Here is a 22,385-nt window from a genome sequence, read left to right as displayed (position 1 = left end):
TTTTAAAAACAAGTTTAGCCAAATGCAAATAAATAGTTAACCTCTAGGGCCTAAATGTTATTTGCCACTGTAGGGACTTGTAGAAACATGTCAAAAAGACCCAAAAGCCAACATGTAGTAAAGCGCTCACTGGCCTAAGTTGAGATACTGTGAGCCTCAAAAAGGAATATGATTGCAATAGATTAAAACAAACAAAATGTATAAAAGTCACAAGTCCATAGTGATATATAAAGAACAAAACAAAAATGGATTTCTTCTTTTAGCTAAGCTGGAGTAATAAGGACTAGATTTACTCTCTTCCCTGAAACAACCCCCCACCACGTCCCCACCAACCCCCCCAAAACAAACAAACAAACAAACAAACAAAACACAACAGCAACAACACACTGCTGGGGCTGACCAGCAGCGCTTGAACAATGGATGAACAGATTACTCAGACGCAGTTTGACTGTGCAGGAGAGGGCTAAGGGGCCCCTGGCTCTAGTGGCCAGAGCCGCCTCTATTGCTTGCCTCCTTAGCCTTTACTGGGATTTTTATCTTTAGATACAATCAAAAGGGTGAGTGATCTTGGGAAGACACCCGTGTTTACACTGTCCTCTTGGCAAAGGCGTCCAGGGATTAAGCGTAAGGATGCCAGTAAACACTCGGGGTCTGCACACGCACAGGCTTGTGTGGAAAAGTTAAGGAGCAATTTGGGGTGCTGCCTTTGACTCTCCCCTAAGTGGGAATTCCTATAAACAGGGCAGGTGGCCTTCCACATGCTTCCCTTTTACCAGAATGTCCTTTTTACAACTTTCCAGCTAAGTCTATTGTGCTCCCCAACATACCAGACAAAATATATGAAACAATGGTCTTCAAGACACTGGCTATCAAGGTCCATGATGCCTGAGACATGAGAAACAAACACAGGGAGCCCTGCGATTGCCTCTGTCTAATGCAGTGAAAGAGGTCCCAGCTCACAGCACTGGAGGCACCTCCAGGCGAAACTCCATTCACTGTCAGAGTGGAGACAGAAAAGAAAGTCCAGGGAGACCAAGGCAGCCAGAACTGAGAAGCCAGAAGTACCGGGGTGGCAAGAACCACATAGAGGACCTCAGAGATCTGTGGGTCCTGTGTGCATCCAACCCTGCATAACCCACGAGTAAAGAAAAAAATCAAAAGAGAAGTTAGAAAGTATTTTGAAATGAAGGATAATGAAAACACAATGCATTTGAGTTAGTGTAATACTGCTAACGTGCTCTTTTGGAAAAATGACAGTAGTGCTCCCCTCACCCATCTGCGGATTCCGTTACCTGCAGCCAACCACATTCTGAAATTATTGGATGAAAAATTCCAGAGATAAACAACTCATATGTTTTCAATTTAAAGGTCTGAGTAGTGTGATAAAGTCTCATGCCATTCTGATCCATCCTCCTGGGATGTATGTACAACACAAGAGGATATTCTGAGAGACAAAGAGACTACATGCATACAACTTTTGTTACAGTGTATTATAATAATTATTCGATTATGTTGTTAATCTCTTGTCTAACTTAAAAAATAAACTTTATCATAGGCATTTATGTATAGGGAAAAAACACACACACACCCTATATATGGAGTTTGGTACTATCTGCAGTTTTAGGCATTCTCTGGGGGTCTTGAAATGTATCCTGTGCTATTACTACTGTAATAGCCCTGAATGCCTATATAAGGAAAAAATGAAAGGTCTCAAATCAATGACATTAGCTTCTACCTTTTGACACTTGAGACAAAAAAAGAAAAAAAAAGAACAAATTAAATTAAAAGTAAACAGAGGAAAAGAAATAATAAAATTCAAAGTGGAAATAAATTCTATGGAAAATAAAAATTACAGAGAAAGTTAATAAAACCAAAAGCTATTTTTTAATAAAATAAAGTTGATAAATTTCTATTCAGAGTGATTAAGGAAGAGAGAGATATAGAGAACACAAAATGCCAGTGTCACGACTCAGCTGAGTGACATAACTTACATATTCTACAGATACTCAAAGTATAACAAGGGAATATTATGGACATCTTTATGCCTATAAATTCAACAAATTCTTTGAAATAGAAAATTTACTTGAGAGATACAAACTACCAAAGCTTACTCAAGATAAAGTAGATCATCTTAATCCCCTATATCTCTGAAAGAAATTTCATTTGTAGTTAAAAAAAATCTTCTCTCCAGTAATACTCAAGGCTCAGATTGCTCACTGGTGAATTCTACCAAATATTTGTTAATATATTTAAAAGGTTATCAGTAAGAGATGTATACTTGAAGATTTACTTGTGAAATTATACAATGTTAGGGATTTATACAATATTATACAATATTAAAAAGTGGGTAAAAAGAAGGAAAAGAGGAAATGGATAGGCCAGGAAAAGAGACAAAAAAAATGACAAAATATAGATAATTGAGTTGGGCTATAGGGCATGGGAATTGATATTAATCTCATTACATTTTTTATATTTAAAATTTTTTCATAATAAGAAAAAAGCCTGGAAGGTATCAGAAAGTTTAAAATGTTATTAATGTAACATTATAAAATCATAATATTCAATATCATAATATTAAAATTTTATATTTATTGTTGAAAGTATTACAGTTGTCCCCCTTCCCCTCCCATTGAGCCCCTCCACCCTATAACCACCCTCCTCCCCCCCTTCCTGCCCTGCCCCGCCAAGCTTTACTGCCCTACTGTCTGTGCGCATGGGTTATGCATATATATCTGTAAGTTTTTTGGGTAATCTCTTCCCATCCCTTCTTCTCCCATTCCCTCTGAGATTCATCAGTCTGTTCCATGCTTCTATGTCTCTGGATCAATTTTGTTCATCACTCTATTTTGTTCATTAGATCCCACATTTAAGTGCGATCATGTGATACTTTTCTTTCTCTGACTGGCTGATTTTGCTTAGTATAATTCTCTTCAGATCCCTCCATGCTATCTCATAGGGTGAGAGATCCTTCTTTTTTATAGTATTCCATGGTATAAATGTACCACAGCTTTTTTTATCCACTCTTCTACTAATGGGCACTTGTGCTATTTCCAGATCTTAGCTATTTTAAAGAGTGCTAATATGAATGTAAGAGTGCATATATCCTTTCTGATTGGTGTTTCAGGCTTCTCAAGATATATTTTTAGAAGTAGGATTACTGGGTCAGATAGCAGTTTCATTTTTAATTTTTGAGAAAACTCCATACTGTTTTTCATGGTGGTTGCACCAGTCCGCATTCCCACCAGCAATGGACTAGGGTTCCCTTTTCTCCACATAATAGCATTAGAGATGCTCACCATGATATTTAAGAATACAATAACCTAATATAAATTTAAAAATCAGTTGAACAAATAGGCTTATGGAGTATACAATGTCAAAAGGCTAATTATTTTTACATGTAGTTGGAGTGCAAACCTCAGAAATGTTGTGGGTTTCTGAATTTAATGCCACCTATCCTATGAATTGATTTATATCAGATCAGTTCAAATGCTTACAATTAGTCTGGAAGATCTTATTTTAAACTAGAAGCATGATGCATGAAAATTGTGCAGGAATAGGCCTTCCTTACCCTGGCTGCCGGCAATGGCTTTTCTGCTTTCCGTACAGCCCGGCTTTGTCCACAAGGATGTCCTATCTAATTAGCATATTACGCTATTATTATTATAGGTGACTATCAAGGAAGATGGCAAAGAAGTTTTGATAAAAAAGTTTATTTTTAGTATATACTATGTAAAATTTTTTATATTTTTCATAATTTAGGGATAGGTATATTTTTTAGATCATTAATATATTTTAAAGTTTTGACTGTTCATTAAGTAATAATATTAATTCTGTACTACATTAAACCTTATTGCTTCAGTTATTCAGTTTGAGGAATGGACTTCTTGGGATATGGCAGGTATGGGCTTGACTAAAGATTTTTATGTTTGCTAGTTTTTTGGGGGAAGGTGACAGCTAAATAACATGCCCAAGCTTCTGATATTTTTAAAGACCATAATCATCACATTTAAGGAATTTTTAAAAAAACCCCTCATATTTTAAAAATACTTATGCTTTTGAAAATATGAAATGTTTTCAAAAGGAAAAGAAAAATTATTATTTTTTAGTCAATTTAACATAAGTAACTGAAAGCATGTTCATTCATGCAGCTAACTCAATTTTCATCTTAATTTTCTTATTCAGAGATTAGAAATAAAAAATGGACTTTTTTGCTTTTTACATTTCCAAACAATTGATCAGTTTAGAGTGTCTTGTTCTAAAGGAAGAACATAGTACTTATTTTGCTACTTTAGGGGAGATATTGCTGTTTAGTCAGAGATTATAATTTATTTGTTTCTGACTAATTATAGTACTTGAGTGGTATTTTGTATGTGAAAAATACATATTCTTAAATTCATTAAGCTCTGAAATACTAGTATTCTGTAGTGAGTATGACCCTGTGAATACTATGAAGGGGTCTGTGTTGTTTGATCATGTTTTTGCTTCTTTCTGGTTCTTCTTTAGGAGTTTAGTTAAGCCAAAAACCAAGTGTTGAGAATATCTGTGCCCGGCCTGGTCCATTAATTTTTTTCTTAAAAGTTTGGAACAGCAAACCACTTATTGCTGTCATCAGAGCTAATGTGTAACCACTGATTATAGGACTTTGAGCAAATCACCTAATCTCTGCCTCAGTTTCCCTACCTTTAAAGTGACGATAATAATAGCACCTGCCAATCTTTAGGTTTGGAGAGGCAGAGTGCTTCACACATCGCTAAAGAAGCAGATGAAAAATAAGATTAGTTAATTACTGATAAAAATATTAATTGCATTGTATGAAAGTTCTTATGTCTTTAGTCCTCATCCACTTAATATTCTTTCATTAAAATAAAAATGAAAAATAATTTTCATGAAAATAAATCTTCCTTAAAAACTTAATGAACCTTGTTTCTACCTAAAGGTCAATGCTGGATGTTAAGATTAATAACTGTTTGTCTGCTCTTTTTTTTCTTCTTTTTCCATGCTGACTTTTTAAGGATTAATGATTTATTTAAGTTAACATACTGAACAACTAAAATCGTATTTTTTGGTATAAGTATTTTAAAAATTCCTACATAGTGATACACAGAATCAGGGGAATACACTCTTGTTCCTTAATATTATTACACAAATTAGTGTCTTTGTTTTTTATTTTTCTAAATCAATACAGGCAATGTCTACATAAATTGTATCAATTTACAACATTTACTTTTTCATTCTAAGTCAATGATACCTGTTCATCGAGGTGTTTTTCTTATATCTTATTATTCTGTTACACATACTTTAGTCGTAATGTATATGTGTTTGTATTACATTTTCATCTCAGCAGCTGCTATGGCAGAGTGTGTTAATGTGACACTGGTAGAATAAATGGATTCATCTTTCAAAATCACTCAGTTTGTGAAAGTTCTCACAAGTAAAATGAACAAATAAGTTTCTTTGTCACATCCTTTTTTGATAAAATAGTTGCTTTATGCTTAATTTAAATATATAAATATGAAATGAGGAAAGTTGGCAATCTTTTTTGAAAGGGTCTATCTTGGATCTTGGCTTTATATTTTAAATATTATTTTACTCTGCTTATATTACCCTCAGTTCACTCTTTGAATTTTGATTACACACTTGTTTCTCAATTGTGGGTTTTGTTTCAAATATTCTTGTAAAAATATGTGGATTTTCACTGTATTTATGTGGTCTCTTAACACATGAGGTCAGTCTTTATCCAGGAAAGACGTTAGGAGTTGTTGCTTCCATGTTCTTTTAGATTTTCAATTCATTCACACTGTTTTTTTGACAGAAGTTTTATTTAAGGATTGCTGTGAGTCTACCTTACTCAGTCTTGTGGTTCATGTGTGAAATTTGATGCTGGACACAGTTGGAGTCTCATCTTAGAATCAATAGGACAGACTATATGAATTAAGGAAACCAGGTTTGAGGCTTAATGAGACTAGGCATAATGTAACTTAATGAGGAAATTTACTACTGAAGAAAAAAAGTAAGCTGATCTCATTTATTAATTTAAAATAAACAGTTGCGGAGAATTTCAGAGTTAATAGAATCTAATTAATTTAAAGCATATTCAATTGATAACAAAACATTGACACTTATGTTAACCTATTAGTTTTAAATATTTATAACTGTTTTATTTTTAATTAATTCAACTATCTCATTTAAGCACTATTTTCACTTGACTTGGGCAGATGAGCCACAGGAAGTGCCTGCATGTATACATATTATGTATCGATTCTCACACACATTTAAACATAGTACATGCCCATCCTGTGTCAATTGGTCATCAATAGAGAATCCAAATAATTTGATTTTTCTTTACAATTTTGTTTAACATTGCATGATGTTTATAATGATGGTGTACAGGGGCTCCTGGATACTGAAAGGAAGATTATGTGTCTTTATTGTAGTCGTGTTCTTTGAAAATAGAGAATTCTTTTCCATAGTAACTCTGTATTAGTCAGAGGCTAAGTTCTTTATGCTACAGTAGGAGTGTGTGTTCTGAAATTTAAGGTTGGAACCTCAATATGTAACCAGAATTTAAGCCTACATGTTGTTACTCATTTTCCATATTACTTTTTGGAAATAAAGTTTGGTTCTGATCTCCCGCCTCTGCAGACACACTGGCCCAATAATAGAATCCAACAGAGACCGTTGACTAAAGGCAATTGAGCCCCTCACATGTTTGCTCTCCAGCCCAGAGGTATCACAGGCATTTACACAAAAGTTGTTTATCGCAGTGTATTTACAAAACCTTCAGAAACATAGCTGCTTCCCCCACTGTAGGCTTCCTTTCAATTGATTGTATCCCAGTGGGCTGATTGGCCAACACATTTTGTTTCCCCCGAGAAAAAGCTCCCCTCTGGAGCTTCCTCTGTTATATTCACTAGAGAAAATGCTCAGTTATTATGTTTGATCAGAGGTACTTTTTCAGCTGGCTATCCATCTTGGATCTTTAAAAATGAAACAATGTGCCTGTGCCGGGGAAAGCAGCTCCAGTTTTCACTTTTACAGCTTTCATCCGGCTCAGGGAAGAAAACAAGTTGGTTAGCACCCTGGTTTCTCAGGCAAGGTGCACGAGGACTCTGGCAATTATCCCTGTTCCTGGTTGTTGCAAAGAACTCCAATTATACCGACTACTTCTTTTCCTTGTTGGAAACTGGCCCCTCTCCCCGCTTCTTCCCTTTTGCTTTGTGCTGTTCCCAGGTCTGCTGGCCCTCAGATCCTCCCTTTCCTCTCAGCATGTTCTTCTGTAACACAGGGAGTTTCATGCTGCAGGCGGCATTTAGTGGGAGGCAGGAACCCAAAGAGAGGGAAAGCCCTCCCTCCCTTCTTCCAAGGAAGTATTGTTAGTAACACTTTAGCCTTGCCTTGGCCCAGCCCAGGACAGGTTCCCTGCAGCCTCCATTGTATGTGTGACCATGGCCATGGGTCACAGTAACATGAACTCTTCCTTTTGTCCCTCCAGCCTTGGGGTGCCTGTGGCTTCCTGCCATTGCTAAGTCTCTGGCTCACACTAGCCTCTCCAGTTCATCTCCTCAACTTCTCCTTCATCAGAATATCCAGTTTTCTTAATGAAATTCTCGTCATGTAACTTGATAAATATGTGTAGTGGCTTCTGTTTTTCTGCTTAGATACAATACATTGTCCTCTCTGTATCATTTTGTGTTTCTTACATTTGAAAAAAATAAAATTGGTGTTTATTTCCTTTCAGAGAATCTTGTGACAATGGAGATCAAAGCACAAATCATAGAATTGCACAGAATATAAGATTTAAATTAGACCTGACCCTTCTTTCGACTATCACTAGTCATACATCTTTCCTGGATGTAGACAAACTATAATCAGAGAGATAGGGGCAGCTAGCTCCATGACAACTAAGAGTAATGGAAGTACAGGGCCACGCGAGTGCCAAGAATAGGATAGCGGGCTAGCTGCCTAATTATAGAAAGGTAGTTTTTATACATGCTTCTAACAAGAATAAAATATAGATGTTTTCCTGAGCTATAGTGTATAATGCCAGTGCACAGAGGCAAATATAAAGAAAAATATTTGACTAAATAAGAAGTTATTTGTCGTGAACTAATAATTTGAGTTGGTGGTTATAAGTTACTAGTTAATTTAAGTTATACCTTAATGGTTTTAAATGACAAAAAGTAACATACTATCATGTAAGTATTTTGTATTAAGAAGTAGTGTGTTAATATATAAATCAAAGTTATAAAATTTTTCCAGTTCATTTTGAAATGATGTAATTTCATTTTTTACCTTTTTTTTAATATCCAGTAAAACTTTATAAAGATATTTTCTGTTTTACCACTTCTTATTGATAACTGATATACTACCTATAATATAGTCATCAAATTAGAGTTTTAGATCATTCACTTCTAGTTCATAACATTGGGTGTTACTAGGGAGTCAGGGACTAAAATTTACCAATTCCAGCTAGACGGGGTCAATGAGGGGTGGGGCGGGGGGGAAGAGTGGGACATATATAATACTTATATATCAACAGTAAATATTTAAAAAATTACCAGTTCCATATTTAAATATATTGTAAACAAAATGCTATTGCTTCTTGGAACTGTTATTGTAGAACAAAACTAAAACTCAGTGTAACAAATGGGATCTGATTCATGTTTAGAGGGTTCCTCGTGGATTTTGGGCACATATCCTTAAGTTCACTTTGAAAAGTTTGAGTCTTCATAGGCTTTTTTCATCTGTAAAACGTCAGTTCTTTCCTTATCATAGGCAGCAGTTGGATAGTGCTATGAATAATTAAATCAAATACAATGCCAGAAATGAACATTGTGGAAGAAATAGTTTTTTCTCCAGACCTAATTTGTTTTAGTTCATTAATATCAGATTTGTCTTCTAACTAGAAAAAGAGTATTTGGGACTTTATTTGGGGACTTCGGGGGCAGGGTGTGTGTGCGCATGGGATAATACAGGAAAGAATTATGTATAGGCTTTGGAATCTTTCTTCTCTGACAAATGGTTTAGAGACTGAGAAGAGAGAAAGCTGCTAATGGGTGGGGTTAGCTGTGGTCTTTCTGGGTGCCGGACGGTGCTCCAGATCTGTGGGGTAACCCTCACCTCAGAGAGAAGCCGCAGGTGCCTGTTGGTTGAGAGGGCCTCATGCTGCTCCTCTTTGTGTTGGGAAACCATTTTTGGGAGTATGGAAGGCCCAAGTGGCTCAGCTTGGTGGTTATCATCTGGGTGCTAGGGCTTTTTCTGAAACAATGCGTCACAGAGAGGAATACTCTTCTGAAATTCAAGCTTAGGCACTTTTTCCTCAGAGCTTTGGTTATAGGCTGAGACCCAGAAATGAGAGTGTAAGGCTAAGAGATTTTCTATGTGGAGGTGAGTTCTAGTTGCATATTCTAAAACCAGGAAGAAAGAAAGAAAAGAAGATATTTTAATTTAGAGAGTAGGTACACATTTCCATAACATTTTTGGAATGACAGAAAATAAAAACATATGCCAGAATATTTTTTCAATTAAAAATCATCATTGTCATGCCTTTGTTTTTCAGCTTTACACATTTAGAAATAAAGAATAGAATACTTTTTTTTTTTTTTTTTTCTTTAATAGTGTAAGATCAAGAGGTCAGTGTACAGGTTACTTGGCTTGGGTATGATAATTTTTCATGTTAGGGCTAAGGGCATTTCAGTTATTTTACTATTATTAAAAACTAGAAGCCCAGTGCATGAAGATTTGTGCCATAATGGGCCTTCCTTTTCCTGGCTGCTGGCACTGCCTTTGCTCTGGCCTGAGCTACCTTTCCACCTTCCCATGCTGCATATTTGTTGGGTTAATTTGCATATTCACTCCTGATTGGCTGATGGGTGTTGCAAAGGTATGGTCAATTAGCATGTTACTCTTTTATTAGGTAGTTAAAGTTGCAGCCTTACCTAGTTTGGCTCAGTGGATAGAGCATCAGCCTGAGGACTAAAGGGTCTCAGGTTTAAAAAAATATATATTTTATTGATTTTTTACAGAGAGGAAGAGAGAGAGATAGAGAGCCAGAAATGTCGATGAGAGAGAAACATTGACCAGCCGCCTCCTGCACATCCCCCACCAGGTGTGTGCCCACAGCCAACGTACATGCCCTTAACCGGAATCGTACCTGGGACCTTTCAGTCCGCAGACCGATGCTCTACCGCGGGTCTCAGGTTTGATTTCAGTCAAAGGCACATGCCCACATTGCAGGCGTGCAGGGGGCAGCTGATCAATGATTTTCATCATTGATGTTTCTATCTCTCCCTCTCCCTCCCTCTCTGAAATAATATATATATATATATATATATATATATATATATATATATATATATTAAAAAATAATAAAGTTGCAAAACTTTTATTTGGGATATAGTTCTAAAACATTCAGCACATCATAGTGTGATATGTGGATGCAAGTGAATAGAATGGATTAAAAATTCCATGAACTATCTTTTTTTTTTCTTCAAATAGATCTCTGAACTTTGTGAGAGAAAATTGACAGAGAAGTACACAACCAACAACCAGTCCAGTTAGATGAAGTGTTCTCTTTTTCCTTCCACTCATTTTTGACTTAATTTACTCTTAATTGATTTGAACTTTGGTTTATTTTTCTTATTTAAATTAAACAGTGTGAACACTTTATTTTTTAATTGAAGAATAGTTCTGTTTGTCAGTTTTTGCTCTATAAAAAAGTGGCAGGGCTTCTCAATGCTGCTAATTCTTAGTGCTCTTTGTAGCTTGTTATGAGCTCTAGAAATCTTACGTGGAGAAGAGAAAGGAATTTGGGGGAAAGAAAAGTATTAGAAAGAAAGTCAATTAGAGGCTTCGCTGCCTGCCAGAGTGGAAGAGGAGGAGCAGAGCACCCTTTCTGAATTAGTACAAGGAGCAGAAATCCAATTAACAAATTCACATTTCTGCAGCAGAAGATAGTGATTAAAATTTTGGTGAACTACTCAAAATTCTTGCCACACACATCAAAACTCTGACAACTTATGGAGGTTTTTTATTTTTATTTTCATTTTTAATGGTCTTTATTTTAAGAACAGATATGTAAATAGAGAACTGATTATGCTTCTTGTTCTAAAATGGCCTTTAATTATGCAGAATAAGAATGTTGTTTTATATTATTTAATGCTGGGGGGGGGGGGGGCGTTTGAAAGGAAGTGGGGAGGAAATGGAGAAGACAAAGAGGAAACCCCTAAGTAGTTGTAGCAGGAAGGGAACTTTGCTCCCATGGTTTCTTGGCAGTTGTTGCCAATCGATGATTCTTGCCTGATGGGCATAGTTACGTGAGGACGGCCTAGTTAGTAATTTGTGTCAAGGCAAGTATATTATATTTCTAAGGCTCACCAATTTTCCTCTCTCTAAAGTAATCAGGAAGTGAAATCTGTTTTAAAATAATGAACACCGCTCTCTCAGCACAGTGAGAACATCTTTTCAAAACTTGGGAAATAGAGTTGAGTTAGTTTAACAGATGTCAGGGAGGGGGAGGAGTGGTCATTGTAGGACCTAAATGGGCAAGCTCTGGGATTCCTTTCTGAAATTGAAATATTTTTGTTTTCTAAAGGTTTCAGACAAGGTGGGCAATATGGTCAAAGTTATTTAAGGAATATTAACCTGGCTGGTGATGTGGCAAGAAGGAGTTAGAAGGGAAAACTCTGAAGAGAAGCAGTGCAGTATAGTGTTCTAAACAGCAAAACAGAATGTGGAAAAAAATGGCAAAAGATGTCAGATCCAGTAGGAGAATGGAAGGACCAAACAGGCCTTGGATTTAGCAGCCTGGTGTGAGTAAGAGGCAGCGATTGGAAGGAATACTGAGTGAAGGTGCCAGAGAATTAAAATGGTCACTACTGTGGATAGGATAGCATTTAAGACCCTGGAAGTCCTGTTTTCATGATGAGAAAAATGTCATTGTCTCTGCTAGTTTAACAGATGTCAGGCTCTCTACTTAAAAGCTTTTATTTCTCACCGAGGCTCTCAGTTCTATGGGGTGCTGGGCGGGACTTGCCTGATGTCCTAAGTGTGGTTTATTCAGCTTTTATTACCATCTCCATACTCGAATGCCAGCTTTAACCAACCTGAGGCGCAGGCCTCATTGATGAGCGGAAGGAATGCCCTTTATTCTCTGCCTTGCCAATCCAGTTCTTCTCTAAATGTAGGCATCGGACCCTGTCAAAGTGTGGAAGCCTTCCTACGCTCAGGGACAAGAATTTCCTCTCTGCCCTGCCCTTCCCACCCGCAGCAGTCTTAGTTTTCTTTCATATTTTTTCAGTTTACCATTCAAGGACCCATGCTAAAACGCTCTTCCATTCTCCTGTGTCTCCCTCCCTGCCCCTAGCAGGAGCATCTCCCTAGTTTTCTCATAAGTGCCTTTCTCTAACCCCAGTCTCTGGGTACCTTTGGTTTCCCCAATAATCATCTTGGCAAGTCTAACAGGTGATTGGGAGATGAGTGTGTGGTACTGATCTTCAGCTTCAGTTAACCTTGTCCAGGCAGCCTGTCTTAAAACCCTTGGCTTTGATCCCTAAAGATTACAATTGGTTGTCCTAAAACTCAGCTCCAGTGAAGCCATTATCTGCAGTGCTGGCAAAAAGTAAATTAGGTACTAGTTGACATTTGAACATATTTAACTATACAGATGTATTTAGTCTCTTCAAAAATGATCACCTCCAACTGGCATCACATAAGTTATCGTGTTAGCTTGGAACAGTGGGACATCCCTGCTATCTGTCTTTGCCAAGATCCTGTGAGTCCTCTTCTGTTGCTTCATCTAGTGGAGGCAACCTGGATAACTGAGAATTTTGTTTCAATTTTTTTACTTTTCCAGAGTCTTAAGAAAATTTGGAAGTCATTTAAGGTCTTTTTATAATCCTCCAAGCCTGTGTTTCCTAGGTAACATTTTAGTGTCTCATTTTGTACTTATGTACATATACATCATACAATCATTGACTGATTTTAGTCTTTTTTGACCTGAATTGATTAAAGTAATATTTTTTTCCAAATAAAAGTGGTATTAAACTGAAAGTTGATTGCTTACATTCTGACTTGAGTTTCTTTTAAAATACTTTACTAAATGCTTAAAAACTGGAGGGAAATATTTAGAAGACCCTGTATTGTATGGCTTTGCTTCTTCAAATCCGTTGTGATTTGTATAACCCAAGACTACCAATGAATTTATAAGGAAAGTAAGTTTAATTAAAATGTCAGTTTCCTACATGTAATTACTTGTTTCAGAGTGTGAAGGATTATTTCAGGTAGCATTTTATGAAACCCTGGAGGGCACTATTATGAAATTCCCATAGCAAGGGAAAGAATGTGATGGATTTGACAGAGCTGTTTGTGGAGTTTTGCATGAAAACGTCACATCTCATACAGGTGTTCAGTATGTGTCTTCCTGGAACTGCCTTTGGATGCTGTCATATTTCAAGCTGAACTGGCTAAAATGGTCCTGGGAAGGTCACATATACGTAGTCAGTGACTGTCAGCTCATGAAAAAAATGAGCCATAATTGAATCCAAGAGTAAAACACTCTTCACGATCTCAGTAGAATGCTGGCATGTGGGAACCAAAGTCAATCTGTTTCCTCATGCATGAGTCTGTGCTCCATTGATGGGGATAAGAAATGTCCCATTTATGGACAAGAAGGATATAGGCTCAGTGTCATCTAGCACTGGGGACGAGGCATGGTTGCAAGATTTCCTATAGCTCAGGAGGCAATCTGCCAGAATTAGAGTTTTATCACATGAAGATACTTACTGGAATGGTTACTCTTTGCCATTCCATTGTTCTAGAACAGTGTTTCCCAAACTTCTCTCTTGATGAGAATCACCTGGTGGAGTTGTTAAAATACAGATTCCTGAATCCCAACTAAGAAGTGCCAAACTAGAATTTTTGGGAACATATAAATTAAGTATACAATTTTAGGTTAAGTATACAATACATATAGGTTAAGTATACAATTTTACCTATATGTTCCCAAAAATTCTAGTTTAGCACTTCTTAGTTGGGATTCAGGAATCTGTATTTTAACAACTCCACCAGGTGATTCTCATCAAGAGAGAAGTTTGGGAAACACTGTTCTAGAAGATATCTTTACATTTCCCCAACTCTGTAAGATAGTTTAGATTTGCTAACATCTCTCTCTTTATTATCTGTACTTTAATAAGTTTTTCAAACCCCTTTGGTCCTAAGTCATCTTCCCTAATGTGAGGGGACTGAATTGGCACTAAAAATGTATGTTTCTACTCTGATGGAGGAAGTAATTTTTTTTATTGTGGTAAAAAGTACATAACATGAAGTTTACCTTTTCAATCATTTTAAGGAGTATACATTTCATGGTGATTAAGTACATTCACACTATTGTGATTCAGAAATATTTTACAGTGGAGGAAGCCAAAAGATATGTAAGAATTCACATAGAAATTTTGTGTCAGAAGCTGTGCTGGTTCCCAAAATACATACGTATAGGAGATACTTTGTGTCTGGGTAAAAATTTTATGATGATGTGATTTTCTAGTTACTATAATAAGGGATAATTAGAAAAATACAGTGGAATTCTCTGTGTATTGTATGTGGCTGTATTCAGCAGTTCACAAAATACATACATGGTTATACACAGCAAAATTCATCCTTAACATTCTTAGGTTTAATAGTTATGCTTCAGGTATTTTCAAGCAGCCCTGGGGGCCTTTCCTGTGTTTCTGATTTTGCTGTGGTACCGACATGAGGCTGCTTTCAGGGCATGGGCCCAGCAAGCCGCCCGCACCTGCAATTCAGAGGCTATTTGGTTTTTCACGTGTTCTCAGAACAGTACATCTCCAACAGCAAAAAGGTTTTGGGCATTGGGATTAAAAATACTCTGTGAAAAGAGCTAACTGTGGAAATGATGTGGCTTAAGAAAACGGTGGTTTTTATATAGAAAAGGAATGGCTGTTTCAGAGCTACCGGTCTTCCCAGAAAGTCCTTTCTTGGCAGCTGAAGCTACACGTAGAGGAGTGGGCTGTGTGGACCGAGCTCCGCCTCTGTGCTTTCCTGAGCATGTGCTTCTAGAGGAGGGTAGCAACCCTCTGTGTTTAAAGGGACTAAGATTATTCTCCTTCTCTTAAGAGAAACCTGGCTTATCCTCAAGACCTTCTGTAATAATTTTTTTATTGCTGCACAGTTACCACAAACTTAGCAGCTAAAAACAATGAACGTATATTTATCATCTTACCGTTTCCACGCGTTGGGAGTTCAGACAGTACAAGCTGGTTTTTGTCCAGCGCCCCACAAGGCCTTCATCACGGTCTCGATTGGAGTTGCATGTCTTTCAAGAGCTTAGATCCTCTTACAAGTAAATGTTATTAAGCAAAAATAGCTTATTGGAAATGTAGTTCATTTGGAGAGGATAATTAAGGCCCTACCATCTTTGTGTAAACGATATGTTAATTTCCTTTAGATACTAAACATCAGGGGAAGACAGGAAACATCAGGAAAGAGTAGATGGAGAAAATGAAGAACCTAGATAAACTTCACTTCTTAAACAATGTCTTATTGCTTTCGACATGGTCAAACACACAACCTGGAATAGTATAATTTTTGGAGTACATTGATAAAATAGCACCAAGATAGCTCTGAATTAATTACTTAATTCATATTTCATCTTTTAAAAAATGAGAAAATGTATGCAAAGGTGGCATAATAATCATGAAGATATATATCTGAAATCAAACAATGTTAAAGAGAATAATCTTATCAGTTTGTGGGTACACAATATACATTTAACAGCTTCCCTATGTATTAGATTGCTAGCTTTTTATTTTTATTATTTCTCAATAGACCTGTTTGATTTTAAATGTGTTGTCATTCATATATTCATGATATTTTTATGTCCTCATTTCTCACTATGTAAAATAAAATAGTATTTAAATAGTTTATTATCTATTTTAAATATTGTACTATGATACCATGTTATCTACTTTAAATATTGTTCTATGATACTCTACTTTGAGAATGAATGTAATGTTTACTTTTATTCATCTTTCATTTTTTTTTTTTAAATCTCATTAGCTAAGGAACCTTTCCAGCTTGGACCTACGTCATATCACTGAACTGGATAATGAAACCGTGATGGAAATTGTCAAGAGGTGCAAAAATCTTAGCTCTCTCAATCTCTGTCTGAACTGGATCATAAATGACAGGTAACACATGTAATATCTTAAAAACAGTTTTCCAGAAGAAAATATGTGTTCTACGTACCAAATACTAATTATCATTATAACAAGGCATGCCAACTTTAAGGAAAATTTAAGGTAGCTATACCTTTTCAAGTAGATGTTTAAGTTTTAAGAACCTAGCTCTTTATCTTTAATTTATCCACTGTGTGTATTTGCAACACGGTTTTTATATGCTAAGTTTGCCTAAACAGTTGTAACAACAGAAATCTGTTTAATTTTTTTCTTTGTCACCCATCCAGGATATATTGCTATTTGTTAACTTTAATATATTTGCTCACTTATCAAGGAAAATAATTCTTAGAAATTGTTTCAAACATTATACACACAGATCCTTTCTCAAGGATAACATTTTGTTCTCTGTATATGTACATATAATTTTTAAAGTGGAGGTCGTGTGATGGACATAGAGTAAAAAATGTGTATAACTGGCAGGTTTTTTTTTTATATAAACAGTGATAAAACTATATTTCTTTGAAATGTTGCATGAAGGGAAAAAAGATTCAAGAACCCTTGATCGTAGACTTTTTTTTTTTAATAGTGAAAACAACTGCAAAGTATTTAACTACTGAACCATTACTGTTAGTTTAGGTAGGCTCTTATATTCAATACATAGGCACGAGACAGGTTTTTGCCCAGTAACTTTTCCAGACTAAGGTTCCTTTTAAAGATAGACCACTAAAAATATTTTGCTTTCAAAATAGAAAGCACAATTTCAGCTAAAATTAGAACCTACTTAGATTTAAATATCTTTTCACAGATAGCAACAATAATTTAAGTTTGTGTCTGATAATGCTTTAATTTTAAGACACTTTCCCCTTCTACTTAAAAAAAAATAAAATTATGTAAGTTTCACCTCCCTCCCCTTTTAATTTCCTTCTATACTTTAAAAATAATATTGCACAGGATCTGTTTTCCCCAACTATGGCTATTCTAATTACGTTTTCTTAAATTACCCTGCATTCCTCTTTAAAGTATGTAATAGCCTTTGACTTGGTTCTGTCTTGAAAAATTTACTAATCTAGAATGGACACATAGTCATCATTTATAAAATGTGTTTGTCTTTTAGTAACAGTCACTATATGAAATATATCAAAATCTAAAGGAAATTGATAAAATTTTTAAAAATAAAATTCTCTATAATGAACATCCTTCATAACAAATTATATAATAACTTTAAAATCTTTTAAATGTGTTTCATAACAACTAATAAAATGAAGTACATAAAAAATTATCCTGTGGTTTACTAGGTGTTTACCATAAGCTCAATATTGAGATAAACTTCTTAGTAATGCATCAGATTAAAAGGAGAAAACTGTTTCTGCAACAAAATGATTATGAAAATGATTGTCTTTTATTCCACAGCAGTTTTTGGTGTATACCTGCTGTGTAGCCAACTCAGGCACTCAGAGAGTAAATAAGATAATAATATTCAGCCCAAAAATTATTATATGGGTTATTTCAGGACCGTTGTACTGTAAACAGCTTGCTTAGATTTGTACCATCGAAGCAAACATATTTCCAATCCGCAAGCCTTCTTAAAGATCTTAGTTTTTACAAAGGAAACCGTTCTCCCTTAGGCTCCCTCTACCAAACCTCTTTCCGTCTCCGTCAGTTTTTCCTACTTAGCTGTAATGGTTATTTGGTATTTGGTCCTACATATATGTGCTGTAGAGATATAGTTTCAGGGAATAAAAGTGTGTTTTTATGTTTTTAATGGAAAAGTTTGGATTAATTGAGAAAACAGGCATTTTAATGAGGCTGAGCAGTAGAGTTTTAAAGATCAGACTCTTAGGTTTTAATTACACTGCTCCCACTTACCCTGTGTACTATAATCAAAGTTTCGAACATTCAAACCCACTTTGCGGTATCATCTAAATTACTCATCTCATTGTTCTTGCCATACTCTCTCACTAAGCTAAGTAATAATTGTAATTATATTGGCATAAATCTAGGACTTCCCATCAGATTTAATTATAATTTTAGCACTTAGCTCAGATGGGTTAGTAACCTTTCATATAGAGGGCACTGGGATGCACTAATGCATTTAGCCTATCAATTAGCATCTCTTTTGCATCAGTTCATTATTACCTTCTAGTAAATCAGAAGCATTTATGAACCCCTACTAAATACTTGGTCCTGTGTGTGTCTGTGCGCACTGAGTCCCTGCTGCTCTCATGGTTGCTCTCTAGGTGGCATAAGACATAATGAGATAATAGTGAACCATATATGGAGAAAGGGGAGAACAGTAACTTTATTACCCAGGTAATTAATAAGCACTTTGCTCATGTCCTCATTTAATCCTTTTGTTATGGTATTCCTGTTCAATGAAGAGGATTTGCTTGACTTTTCTTTGGCTTTTCTGATGAATGTATTTTTCCATCATTGCTGCCTTAAAAACTGGTGAAGACAAATAAGAAAAAGCAAAATAGCTAATGAGTCAGTATTTCATTTCATAGTTGGGATTCACACACAAGTGATACTTACATGTAAAATTTTTAGCTTTTTTAAAAAAGTTAATCTCATTTTCTCTCATAATTAAAGTATGATAGAACCTTTTGATAATATGTTGTACAGTATATATAGTATATGTAAAAAGGATCTATGTTTAATGCTTTAATAAAGGATTCCTTTGATACTCTTCTCAGATATTAGATATAAGTTTTATCCTGGATTTAACAGTTTTTAAGACATTCTTTTGAAGTTCAAAAACTTTAAATATGTAGTAACTGACGGTCTTGACTCTTCGGCTCCTGGTGCCTTTTAGCATTTTCAGGATCTTGAATTGATCTGTGTGACTAAGACATGCTGTTCTTTATCTTTGTTTTTCTAAAAGTACTTTTTGTGTGTTTAGAGTTAAACAGCATGATATTTTCTTGTATTCAGAAGGATGGTCTAGTAGTCATTTGACATTTACCATTGCTTTTGAATACAAATACAATCTAAGTGGTTTATAAAAAGAAGACACTGACTATTTCTACCAGTGATTTAAATTAAACATCTGGTTTTTATGTCTCCTCTTTTCTCTTTGCCTCCAAGTTTATTGAAATGTTTATTTGTATTTGATATAACTCTTTTATTATTTCACATCCAATTTGGTTTTCATTGTTTTGGCACAGAGTCAAAAGCAGCATGCTTTGAATGTAAAAAAACTGATGTGTGAAAAAATTGAATGGTTCTGAGTACTTTTATAGTGATATGCTTATAATGGCTCTTTTGTTCTCTTTTGCTAATAAGAAGTAAGTGAAATCTAATTGATTTTAATAGATCTTTACAAAATACATTTTTAATATTTAAATGGGCTATTAAAGAGGGAATTAATCTTCCCATTTTCAGTTTTTAACATTAGTCCTGAAAACAAAGTTCAGTCATATGATATATATGCCATTATTGAATACATGATTCTTCCATTGACAGTAGATCACCCTTTCTCATGAATTAAGAGTAGAGGATAACAATATAAGAAAATTGAGCCGAAGCCGGTTTGGTTCAGTGGATAGAGTGTCTGTCTGTGGACTGAGAGGTCCCAGGTTTGATTCTGGTCAAGGGCATGTGCATTGGTTGCGAGCACATCTCCGGTGGGAGGGGGGGTGCAGGAGGCAGCTGGTCAATGTTTCTCATCGACGTTTCTAGCTCTCTATCTCCCTTCCTCTCTGTAAAAAGTCAATAAAAATATATTTTAAAAAAAGAAAATTGAAAGATTCTCGAATATCCATCAGTTAAAGTCACAAACCATAACACAAGTCAAGCTGGTTGTTAAAGTAAATTATATTGCCAAGTAGTTGATCTTGCCTAGCTAGAGATTTTTGCTTTGTATTTGCAAATTAAAAAAAAAAAGTTACATTTATCGAACATTCTTTAAGGAGTTAATTTGCTGTGTGAATCTTGTGTTTCTGTAAAGGAGACTATGGCATCAGTGGGCACGCTAAATAATTTTAAATCTTAGACTGTTCTGACCAATTTATTTCAAGTATAAAATAACATTTGTAATATGTTGGTATTTCACTTTATGTATACTAGTGTTTAAAATACTAACTATAGATATTTTCTCTTTAAATAAAAGTTTTAAGATCACTTGAAGTTGCAAAGTTATGGGCCACAGCCAAGTTCAGTCCACAGAGCTGTTTTGTTTGGCCTATATGATATTTTAAAAATTGAATTATTTGCCAACACTTTAAACATTGGCATAGTTCACATGAAAATTGTGAATTTTAGCCTTCTCTTGGAAAAGTTGCATGTCTAGCAACATTGGACCACATTTCCTCATGTCAACAATTTTCCCAGGATGAGGAATGTGCTGTTCTCTTTGGCCATTCTCCATTTCTTCACCATTCCAGCATCATCTATTATTTCATATTATCTGCCTGTCTCCACCCAATCTAATATTCTCCTTTATTAACATTCAGATTGAAGAGATTTTTAAGAATTTCTCATTTTAAATTGAATGGGTTTTAAGATTGAGTCTGATAAAATATATTCAGAGCTAATGGAGTTAATCGGTTTACCTAAATTGTTTCTCCATGATTTCAGGCATCAGAACTTTGGCCAACAGGTGCAAGTTACAGGGGAAAACAGGACTCAGCTTAAAATAAGTTAAAACCTTTATTTTCATTGACTGCCTTCCAAAAATGAGAACTCACTCCCACTTAGGGTTCAAACAAGAGTGTCATAAAAGAAGTTTCCTGAATTATAAAGAAAGTTGAACTACTTTACTGAACTCCTTCGACTTTCAAGCCCGTGATTTAAAATAAATTTATTTGCAATGCTTAGTATTTAGCTCGTGGTTCCTGTGTTTATAATATTAAGAAAAATCTGAATAACATTCTTTCTCTTTTGCTTTCCCGTGTAGCCCTCTTTAGCCTTTTAGGAAGACTCAAGTTGAGTGCGGAAAGTGACAGGTTCCTCACCACCCCTTTCAGGGGGACTGACAGCACCCTGGCTCACGTAAAACTCAAGGTGGCATGCTATAAAGTCTTTTCTAACTCCCTTGATCTTCTCTGGGTGTTTATTCTGTTTCTTCTTTCAAATTTCCATCGATTCAATAAAAAACGGTGACATTTAGAAATAAAGTTCAGGGAGGATTTGAGCAGGTGTTGGTGATATAAAGTGTTTGCTGAGTGCCCATTGTGTTTTATTTCCAGGAATTGTTTTTGAACATACGCTATATATTGCATTTATAAGTGTTTGAAGACCGGGTGGATAATCTACCATCTTCCTGTGAATGTCATGTCACAGTGGACTTCAAATTTTATTTCATTTCAATCCCCTAATATTACTTAATTCTCCTAGAGACTGAGGTTTAAAGATTGCCCAAGGGGGAAACACTGTCCATTAAATCAGCAAGCATAGTTGAATTTGAGTTTGAGAATATTTTGTTTTCTGTAAAGTTAAGTGGTCTGGAGGAGAGGAATACTTTTCACCTTGGAGTATTGGATGTAATGCTGGAGCAGTTTTCTCCTATAAAAGCTTGAAAGCTAGAAATGAAGAGGCAGAAAAAATAATACCGACCATGAAAGCAGCTCTGTGTTGGAACTTACATGCCTGCTTAGAATGTAGAGCAGTATGTCTGCATACATTTGGTGCCTAATTATATGGATGGGCTGCTTAGATAGAGCTTAACTAAAACTGAATTTTGCTTATTTATGTAACCTATTGCACAGTTCTATGTTCTATGATATTGTATGTTCTATGATATTTATTTATATTTTTGCAAAAAAAAAAAAAAAAAGTAAGAAATACATTTTACCAAGTTCTGGGAGGATTGTAGGAACAGAAAGGAGTTTTTCTGAACTAATGACTCTTGTTTGAGGTTGGCACACTTTTTAACACCCTTTATATTCACAGTTATTTGTAAGAATATCCCCAGAAAATGGTATGGTGTTAGAGTAGCTACTATTCATGCTCCCAAACTGTTTACAAAGGTGATGTCTTCAAATGCATTTGAAACCATGGTTGGTTTTTGTTGTGCTAGTGAGCTCATAGAGTGTATACATTCTCTGCTTTGGACCAAGGATGATAACAAGAACTAATACCGTGTTTCCCTGAAAATAAGACATCCTCCGAAAATAAGACCTACTTACAGGTTTCCTTCTGAGTGAAATACAAGGCACCCCCCAAAAAATACAGCCCCCCTAGGCTCTGTCTCAG

General features: G+C 35.5%; 1 protein-coding gene across 11 annotated transcripts in view; it reads left to right on the top strand.

Annotated features, from left to right (window-relative positions):
- FBXL17 (F-box and leucine rich repeat protein 17) overlaps positions 1-22,385 on the top strand; it is a 415,427-nt gene that overhangs the window by 116,229 nt on the left and 276,813 nt on the right. For 10 of the 11 annotated variants that reach the window (XR_006739799.1, XM_036410707.2, XM_036410706.2 and 7 more), the window contains one exon: positions 16,075-16,205. Coding sequence is in view for 10 of the 11 variants with exons in the window: in XM_036410707.2 (XP_036266600.1) it covers positions 16,075-16,205 (131 nt within the window). In the remaining variant the exon portion in view is untranslated. Of the gene's footprint in view, positions 1-16,074; positions 16,206-21,087; positions 21,228-22,385 lie in introns of those variants that run through there. The other variant, XM_036410716.2, reaches the window with a different exon arrangement.

The sequence above is a fragment of the Pipistrellus kuhlii genome, unplaced genomic scaffold, assembly GCF_014108245.1.
Source record: "Pipistrellus kuhlii isolate mPipKuh1 unplaced genomic scaffold, mPipKuh1.p scaffold_m20_p_4, whole genome shotgun sequence".
NCBI lineage: Eukaryota > Metazoa > Chordata > Mammalia > Chiroptera > Vespertilionidae > Pipistrellus > Pipistrellus kuhlii.
Note: the sequence above shows the minus strand (reverse complement) of the source record. Positions and strands in the feature narration are given on the sequence as shown.